At 31.2% G+C, this 10665-nt stretch overlaps 1 protein-coding gene across 1 annotated transcript; it reads right to left on the reverse strand.

Annotated features, from left to right (window-relative positions):
• LOC109355731 (putative disease resistance protein At3g14460) lies at positions 2016-5844 on the reverse strand. The gene is made up of 2 exons (XM_019598925.1): positions 2308-5844; positions 2016-2092 (listed from the first exon to the last, which is right to left on the reverse strand). The coding sequence occupies exon 1, from the start codon at positions 5777-5779 to the stop codon at positions 2318-2320; it is 3462 nt and encodes a 1153-aa protein (XP_019454470.1). The 5' UTR covers positions 5780-5844; the 3' UTR covers positions 2016-2092; positions 2308-2317.

Genomic DNA, 10665 nt, shown 5'->3' on the forward strand with positions numbered 1-10665 from the left:
TGATCAATACATAAGTTATGTGCACTTAATCAATTATATCATTAATTAATAAGTAATTATTATAATTAAATAGATTGATCTAAAAATAGTGCAAATGGTCTAAAGTCAAGGATATGGTGGGTTATGATATGGAATCATGGATTCAAATTCCGTAAACAAATTATTCATCTGTGAGGGTCAAGATGCATACATCTATTTTCTCTGGACCCTACTAGATTGGCTTTTACGGGTATGTTTGCACTTAAAAAATGAAGAAAGAAAGATTAGGTAAAGGCATGAAAATGAAAAGCTTACTGAGAAGAGAACAAAGATGGAAATGAATAAGTGCCTGAATTCCATTCTTGTATCAAATTTGGGACAGAAAGGATAGTGTTAGTCCTGAATAATTTGCTAAAGGGTGGTGTCACTTATATATAGTGAAACTAGTAGTGGTACTTCTGTAATTTCCTCTTACAGTGTCAATTATTGAGAATAAAATATATACTAACTTTTATGATAGAAAATTATATTTTTTTTATCAATAATTATCCTTACTAGACACATGATATGACCAAAATATTATTTAAACTATTAATGATTGTAGATAGTATTGATAAAGGAAAACAAATCCATTTTTGAAGATAAAAAATACAACGCATGCATCTCGTGGTCAACACGATTTAGTAACAATTAACTGTATTATTACTTATTTATATTAATGGTTGCATTTTATGTTTAATTCATCCTCAAAAAATTAATACTTCAATAGTCACCTTCTTACTTGCTTTAAAAAAGGTTGGGAAGTTGCATTGATGGAGATTTTATACCAATAAAATAAGGAAAACGAAAGGTTGATCTTCTATATATTATTGGCTAAACTCTTGTAGTAATAATGATGGAAATGAAAATACTTGTTATGTGTATACTAAAATTATGAGGTACTTGATTAGATTATTTGAACCAAAAATAATATCATTGATTGATTTATTTTAATAATACTAATTTTCTAGAGCTTCTTAATGTATTACCACAAAATAATTTTCAGTATCACTTTCATGAAAGGAAGAGCAAGTATAGCGGATATGATCCTTCATTGTATTATATTTATTGTGGTCGTCGAGGACATGAATCGGAAGGGTGTTTCAAGCGTATTGATTAATCGGAATAATGGTCGACCAAAATGGGAAATAAGATCACACTTTAGTCCTTGTGGATATGATACTTTATATAATTCTTGAAAATAAAATATATATATCACTTCATGTTAACTGTTGCTAGAAACCAACCTTGGTTAGTAAATTAATTTAATTGATTTACTATCAACTTAGTATTGAACCTACACAATCACACACTAACAAGTGTCCTAATCTTTGTTAAATAATTATATTATTTTATAATTAAATTGGAGAATTTAAGTTAATAAATAAATAGTTTTATGGAATATTATTTTAATTCTTATACACCTTGTGCATAGATTTACTCTGTGCAACATATATATAGAAGAGTTTTGTGAGTAAGATTGTAATAAATCTTAGTTTTAGAATGCCCATTTGTTCAAAGAGTTGATAACAAAGATTAGTCTCGATGTGGATAAACTCGTAGAAGCTAAGTGAAGGTGTTGGTAACAAAGCTCACAACACAGTAACTCCAATCAGGTGAGAACTAAACCAAAAAAACAAGAGAATACTAAAAATTATACCAAGCAGAAAAAAGTTAAATCAGAGAGTGCAATTTTTAACGTGGAAAACTTATCTCAAAGAGATAATAAAAACCACGAGACCTAGTCCAGAAAATATTTCACTATGAAAATAATGAATAACAAAGTCTTCCTAATACTGGTAGGATAAACACAATAAACTTACTAAATGTTATATATAAATCAATGAATGGAGAAGATACACACTAAACAGAAGAAATCTTAGTTTTATTCTGAAAATGGCAATAGCACTTTGCATATGTACAAACCTGCATACAAAAGGGAAAAATCATTAGCTATGTTCATCTCTTTCTTGCTTAAATTATACAAAAATGTTCACTATAAAAGAAAATTTGGCATTTAACTAGGAAGCTTGTACTTCTTATACTGATTCCTTTTTGCATGAATCTACCAACACTAAAAGCAAAAGATATGACAATAAAAATGTAAACTTAAATATGAGTTTAGTGAAATCACCATTCTCTTGATTGAGATGTGAGGTTTAAGAACTGACATGATTTGTGAAAGCTTCATGTTTGTCCATCCATATGAGCTATATCAGTTTAAGCAAAATGAAAATGAAGCATGGTGATAGCAGAACATGATGCATAATACATGTGAATGAGAATTACCTGTTGATAATCATGTGAGCCTTCTCCTATTAATTTGAATGTCTGGGATGTGGGAAATTTTGGGCCAAATATTAGGGTCCTTCATCTTGCACAGTTCCTCCAAACACAAACTATCTTTGATTTGAAGTTGAATTAGAGAGGCTGGCAACCTCTCTCCTGTCATATACCTCAGTTCCGGACATTCTGAAATTATGAATACTTGGAGTGAGGTGAGGTGGAGAAGCTCTTCGCAGTCCAATGTCTTCATCTTTGGAAAATCATACAGTTTCAAAGTTGTAAGGGCAGGAAGTTGAGGCAACAAAAGGTCCTTCGGGAAGGACTTGACACTTTCACATGGGCCGCTGATATGAAGATTGGTGAGACCCTCATGCACACCAATTGATGATAGGTTGCTTAGTAGTTTATCGGAATTTCTGATAATAAGTTTTTTCAAGTTAGGAGGCAAACCACCATCAGGAAACAATTCAATTTCTGGGCAATCATATATATCAAGCCTCTCCAAATTTGGGAGATGGGTATTCATGTGACAAGGCAATGACTTCAACTTCTCACAATGGTAGAGACCTAAATAGGTCATGCTAGGAACAGCCAATCCTTCTATAGGGAAGGACGCAAAATTGTCGCATTCCCATATCTGGAGAGTGCGAAGAGCAACAACCTGTGATTGGGACACCGAAAGAGATTCTAGATACTTAACCACCTCACGTTCTGAAATTGTTATAGACTGAAGTGAAAGTGGAATCTCTTGTAACAACACTTTGTTGCTTCTATAGATACACAGATGTTGAATAGCATGAGCCTTTGGGAGAGAAGAAGCAAGCTGAGGACAATCGCAAATACTAACTGTTTCAAGAGCAGGAAGGTGACTAGGCAGATTCCCCTTTAAACTGGGACAATTGTCTATTGCAAGTGTCTTAAGTTTAGGAAAAGCATTGTGCTCAGAAGACTGCCACTCCTCCCAACATGGCAAATCCAGAAATGTTAGATCCTCCAAGGATGGAAAGGATGCTTCCAATGAAGACTGATCGTCATAATACTTGTAAAAATCATCACCGATATTTACTAGTCCATCAAAATTACGAATCTCTAGGGACTTAAGAGATGATAGTTGTCCAAGTGAAGGAAGCGTCCAACAATTTATACAACGCTGCAATACTAGATGAGTCATGTTGCGATAGGAAGGATGCCCTACCCAATCCATAAATTTTGTACCTTTGTAATTTCGGATTGATAACACTTGCAAGCCTTCGTGAGGTTTTAACTTGTCAAGTATATCTCTTTCTGATTCTGAGGAAGTAACCATGTCAACCCCCAGAGACCATTCCAAGAACAACATGTCAATGTGTGTCTTATCCATTATTCTTGCCTTCAATGCATCACTACTATTAGCAACATTCTCTAATTTGCTAATGCATAATGATCCATGCAAATTTGAAAGTTCACCCAATTCCATGATCCCATTCTCTTTATGCTTGCCCACAACAAAGTCACTTAAAAAATGCAATTTTTTTAATTTGCTCATTCCTGGAGGCATCTCTAATATAGGAGTTTCTCTGATATCAAGATGCCGCAAGTTCACTAGATTTTGCATGCTGTTGGGCAGCATATTCAAACTTGTACAATCTGACAACTTCAGTGTTTGTAGATTGTACAAGTCACCCAGTGAATCCGGCAATGTCTTCATATTTGTACATAAACTCAAGTAACGCAAATGAATCAACTTGCATATTGAATCTGGTAGTACATTGAGTTCTCTATCGGGACCAATTGACAAAACTCTTAAGCACTTATTGTTGGATAGTGTGATGTTTTCATTGCTGAATGGTGAAGGAGTTGAGCAATCAATATGCAACAATGTCCTCAAAGATTTTATTCTACTAAAGGCATCAAAGTCTTTTGAGATAGGATGAGTTAACCTTTTATATGACAAATGTCGAGTCTCCGTACTCATCTCATCTGCATTTCCGAGATCTTCAAACTGAGAATAGAAATTCCCACCAATGGATATTGCTAAGTCATGCATAAGATCATGCATCACAAAAAAATCATTTCTAGTACTAAACTGTTTGAAGAACAATCTAGAAACTAAAGTATCAAAATACTCACAACCAATTTCTTCAAAAGTTTTTCCTCGCTTTGGCTGCTCTAAAAGATCTTCTGCCATCCATAATAAGATCAACTCATCTTTAGTAAATGTATAATCCTTGGGAAATAATGAACAATAGACAAAGCAACGTTTTAAATATGAAGGGAGATGGTAATAACTTATCAACAATGCTGGAACGATCTTACTATCTTTTACAGAGAACTCCCAAACTTCACTCTCCAATATGGCATTCCAATTCTTGGTATCATGTTTTGTCCGCAGCAGGCCTCCCAGTGTTTCTACGGCTAAAGGTAATCCCTTACACTTCTTAACAATCTTCCTACCAATTTCTTCTAGAGCCGGATTACCACTCGATTCATCATAACTTGCATTATCCTTAAACACAGACCAACAATATTCATCAGACAACTCATTGAGGATGTAAGGGGGACAAGATTGGACTACTGAAGCAACATCCTTACTGCGAGTTGTTACCAGAATTTTACTTCCCTTAACCCCATATTGAAATGGTGTTTGAAAATTATTCCATAGATGACGATCATCATTCCATACATCGTCCAGAACAATAAAGAACTTCTTTCCGGACAGCTTGCCCTTCAAATCTTCTTGAAGTAAACTTAGATCCTTCGTGTTGCAAGGTCCACGAGTCACAGCCTCTATTATAGTCTGTGTAATCTTAACAATATCAAATTCTTCAGAAACACAAATCCATACTTTAAGATCAAATTCCTTCATGAGTTTATCATTATTGTATAGCCATTGGGCTAAAGTTGTTTTTCCAACCCCACCCATGCCAACAATAGGAATTACATTCACATATATTTTAGCTTCGGTTTCAAGTTTTAACAAATTGATCAAGGCCTCTTTAGCATCTTCCCTACCATGTATCCCCATATCTGCTCTTATAAGAGATGTTGTTGCAATTCTCCATGAGAAATTATCCTTAGGAATCTTATTAAGATTAAGGATATATGTACGCTTTTCAATATCCTCTATTCTTGCAACAATATCTTCCAAGTCACTAACAATCTTCCTATCCTTGAAAATAGAGAGAAAATGACTGACCTTTTTCTTGTTTTGAGTAGCAGCTTGTGTAAGAATAAGATCAAGTAAGTCATCAGCATCATAAACAGCATATTTGAGAGAATCAAGCCAAGTCTTGATATTTTCATCATGGAATTGTTTCATCTCAGCATCAGTAACAAGAGCTTCAGCAGCTAACAAAGAAGTCTTCAACCTTTGTACCAAGTGTTGATCAAGCTTCTTACCTTGGATCAAGTTGAGAGCTTCAGGTGAAAGGAGCCTATCAAAAACAACATTCACAAAACCAGAGAGAAAAGCTCCACCCACAACTGCACTTGCCATAGTTTCAACAATAATTCACAATTGTCAATAGTGATGAAGACTAAGTGCTATTCAACATATTTACATGCTACCAGCTGGCTACATACTAGAAACAGCCGAATGTCAACTTACTCCACATCTTAGCTATTAGTTATAATGAAATACAATGTCTAAGTCAATACTATTAAATGTCCATAAAATTAATGACTAAAAAAAAGAAATAAGTTTAAAATTTCTACTTTTTGAGTAAGTGAATATTCACTCTTTAATAAAAATGATATAAGAATGAGACAAGTTGTTATTGTTTTTTCTTTGTTTAGTGGGAAAAGTAGTAGTGCGATTCTTAGCTGTCCATAAGAATGAATTTACTGTACAATATGAGAAAAGTAGGTCACTCCTTTATATCTAATAATTGCAAACCACCAAAAAAGCAAAAACCACAAACCATAACAAAAGGCAAACCGTAGCAAGTCTAATAATTGTAGTTGAATTGGACAAATTCACATATATAGTGCACATTTAACTGAAAAATTATAATTAGTTTTGGTGTAAGAAAAATTATAAAACTATTGTAATTTTTCAGAAATCGATAATGAAATTGACAAATTCTTTTTTTTCTGACTCCCCTAAAATTGGCACTGGGATTTTATTAAAGTGCATTTTTTTTCTATCTCCCCCCTAAATCGTCAACGAGGAGATTTTTATTTTTTTCTCCTCCCCTAAATCGGCAATGGAGGAGTTTTTGTTTTTTTTCTTGCCCTAAATTGACAATGGGAGAGTTTTTGATTTTTTTTAATTTGTGGGAGTTATATTATTAGTTTTAGGGTTTAATTTTTCAAACACTAACCCTAACAACACGCAACATAATATATTTTTTTCGTGAGTATGTCAGACTCAGATTTTTTGAAAAACCTATTACTTTAACATGTCAGACTTTAGAACATCCAAAGTCCTATTAAACCCAACAGGTTAGCCTATTTAGTTATATTATGCAACATATTTATATTATACAATTTTAATATAAGTAATATTATAATATATCTGTAATTTTAATATAAAAATGTATACAAAAATATAATTTAATTGTTAGGGTTAGAAAAGTCTAATTGAAAATAAAAATATTAGCATATTTAAATGTATACATGATGACATATTTCAAGATTATATATTAAAACAAACTTTTAAACAGACTAATAGGTCAGAGTAGGCTTTTAAACAAGCCAGACCTAGGTTTTAAAAAAAATGTTAAACATACTAACAGGTTAGACACAAGCTACCATATACTATATATGTTGAGCCTGTTTAAGGTAAAGTGTGATTTAACCAGACCAGTTCCATGCTTACTTGAAACCATATAACTTTTTAGAAATTGAAAATTTGATGACATAAATGTTTTCAACAACATACATTTATTATTATAATTGAGAAATTAATAAGTGTGATAAGTTAATATACATATTTTTCTTAATTAATATTTTATTGGTTTTTTACATGTATTATCGCATTAAAAGTCAATCCTGTTTAAGGGAGAATATTTATATGTATTTAGGTTAACTCTTACATGTACTATAGAATTCTCCTTGAGTCTAATCTCGTTCCATCAGCTACAACAGCCGAGTCTAAAGTGTTTTACCTTAAAATGAAGTGTGATTACCATAATTAACATTGCTATTGGGAAACAAATCATTTTTTGAAGATAAAAAAATACAACACGGGAATCTCGTATACCAATAAAATAAGGAAAAAAGTTTATCTTCTATATATTATTGGCTCAACTCTTGTAGTTAATAGTGATGGAAATGGAAAGACATGTTATGTGTTTGCTACAATTATGAGAGAGTTTATGAGCTAGTTGATTAATTTTTTAAGCAAAAGTAAGTCATTTAATTAATAAGGTATTAGGCCTTAAAACTCATATTTCATATATTACTTAAAATAGCTTATGAGTTAAGATCTTTTTTCCTAATTTTGTAGAGCTTCTATACCCTGAAAGCTAAAATAGATCAATCATTTTCATATGAAGCTTCTTAGTCAACCTCATTCTTCTAGTAACTCTTTCAACTTGAATTTGTAGTTTAATGTGGCATGATGCACTTCAATGTGGTTGTGTAGCGACCTATATGACTGCATCATTGTGATTCAAAATCATATTGCAATTGTGATGGTGATGCGGTTGTAGCGATCATCATAATCATAATATCGTGGTTATATTAGGTGATGTAGTCTATAATTTAAACCACTAGACCTTAATACAATAGTAAGATTGTTGTTTAGTAATAATAAAGTCACGAGTTCATGCACTAGGCTGCATGAAGATGGTGCATTTAGCTTAACAGATAATTGGGTGTTGTGTTAATTTGAAGGCTTCTAACTTGTGCAGGGACTTGAAGTATATGTATGGGCCTATCCATTGGTGTTGAAGTATTTTTCAGCTTATCTACTACTTTCTCTTTTTCTTATAACTAATTGGACTTTAAAACCTTTTGAATCTTTTATCTGAAAATCTTATTTTCAGTCTCTACTAGTGGCTAATCATTCCCCACAAAGCTAAGCATTAATAAAATGTGGTGGGCCAAAAACTCCCTCTAATTTGAAGGCTTTTGTTCACTATGACAACATGACTCTCATGTTAGTAAGGAAAATAAGAGGAACCCAATACCCTGAAATGTTTGTGTTACATGCTACAAGAGTTGCTAAACAAACGGTATGATAATGCTAATACTAGGTAGTTGCTCATAAACAATACGATGTACCTTACCCGGGTACAATGTCAATAGAGCAAGGGTAGTTGCATCACTGCCTAGATGTAGTAAAAAAATAAACAAGAGTTATCGTACTTGCATGAATGAGTGCGGGTAAAGAAGCTACTTCACTTGGAAAGCTTTAAGCTAACTAGAGGGTGACCCAATGTCTCTCTATCTCTGTGTTGTTTGCATGAAAAAATTGCACTTCTCATTCCCAAAAAGTGGATTCTGGCATCTAGGAGCCTCTAAGACTTTCAAGAGGAGGACCAACTATTGTTCGTTGATAATGTCATTTGTTTTATAAAGCCTCATATACATAGGTTGGATTACTCAATCTACCATGGAGGAGTTTTGTAAAGCTTTATTAGTTGAAAATGTTTCTTCTCAAAAATACATTTGTTTCTAATATGTCATAGAGTACTTTTAAGAATTGGTAGAACTCTGTTTTTAAAGATAAATAAAGTAAAGTAAAAGTCCTTCAAATTTTTTAAATGGTTTCCGAAAATATTAAATATATATTAAATTAGTCTCATTTAACATATTTATTTATGATATCTAATAAGTTCCATTTTCACTTACTTTCAGGCTAATTATACACTCATTTAAACTTTTATTTTTCATGTACACAGAAATTTATAAGATTAATTAATAAAGTAAAAGCAAGATCCAAGATTGGCATAAATCTAAGGAGTGATTTGGTTGTTGTTGTAGGCTTACGTAGAGATCTTCTGTCTCACAAATTTTATTACTTCATGTGTTATGAATTATGATTAGTTGAAATAAATAAATTCAAGTTAAAAATTTAGTTATTAAATATTTTTTAACTAATCACAACTTATAACAGATGAAGGGATATAATATTATGAGATAAAAAATATGGATTTCTTATGTGACAGAGTCTGTCTTAACGTATCAGGAAGGAACCATATACTCATTAATCACATTCACTTTCATCAATCAAATCACATCAATTCCACTTTTTTTTTAAATGCAAACAAGGTAAGTACCGTTCTGAATTTCAAAAATCATTATTTCTAATTATAAATCCTATCCAAAATAAAAGAACTCCTAAAATAAATACAAAAGAGTACAAAATTTTAATAAAACAAAATTTTAAAAATAACATAATAATGGTACCTGATAATAACAATTATCAGAGGATAATCCTCTTTTCAAAAAAATGAGGAGACTAACATTTCCCTATCAAAATTTTGAAATCTAAGATAATAACTTTATTAATTCACATTTCAAAATTGACATATTTTTTATCATGCCTAATTGCCTATTAAGTTCAACAATAAACAAAAAGAACACAAGAAAACTCCAAAATAGTAGCTCCAAGATGACACTCCTATTTTTTTTCATCCTTCATGATAACCATTATTTTATTTTATTATTATTTTTATACATTTTATTTATTTATTTTAATTAAATAATTTTATTTTCTATATAAATAATGATTTTTTATCATTATATAGTTAAATGATAATTAATTTATTAATTTCCATTTTTAAAAGTAATAATAACTAATTTTTATAAACACTAATTAATTTATTAGTTTTCATTTTCATAAGTAATAATAAATATATAGATCGTAATTAAAATTAAATAATAAAAATTAAAATGTTAACTTGAAGAGTTAGAGGAACGGTTTAAGATCAATGTTACCTTTATTCTCTTAACTTTTCTTATAAAAAATATGATAAAAACTAATATAATAATAACAATTAAAATCATATATGTTGATCTTAAAATGGATGGGCAAAATATGATAAATGATGGATAACACTTTTAAACTTCTATTAACAATATAATAAAAAAAACTCTTTTATGTCACATGTTACATCTTCCTCACATGTTTTTCCTTCATGCCACATGTGATATTCTCCTCACATTTTCCCATCTTAAAATCTCTTTTATATTACATGTCACATCTTCCTCACATATTTTTCCTTCATGCCACATGTCATATTCTCCTCACATTTTCCCATCTTAAAATCTCTTTTATGCCACATGTCACATCTTTCTCACATGTTTTTCCTTCATGTCACATGTCATATTCTTCTCACATTTTATGCCACATGTCACATATTCTTCACATGTAATTGAAGGTTTTTATAACTTTTAAATATATATAATTGAAAAATCAAATTCCAAATTGAA

Source organism: Lupinus angustifolius, chromosome LG09 (assembly GCF_001865875.1).
Source record: "Lupinus angustifolius cultivar Tanjil chromosome LG09, LupAngTanjil_v1.0, whole genome shotgun sequence".
NCBI lineage: Eukaryota > Viridiplantae > Streptophyta > Magnoliopsida > Fabales > Fabaceae > Lupinus > Lupinus angustifolius.

Bases quoted from the DNA above. Each gene is read 5' to 3' on its own strand.
- LOC109355731 (XM_019598925.1), bottom strand. From the start codon at position 5,779: ATGGCAAGTGCAGTTGTGGGTGGAGCTTTTCTCTCTGGTTTTGTGAAT.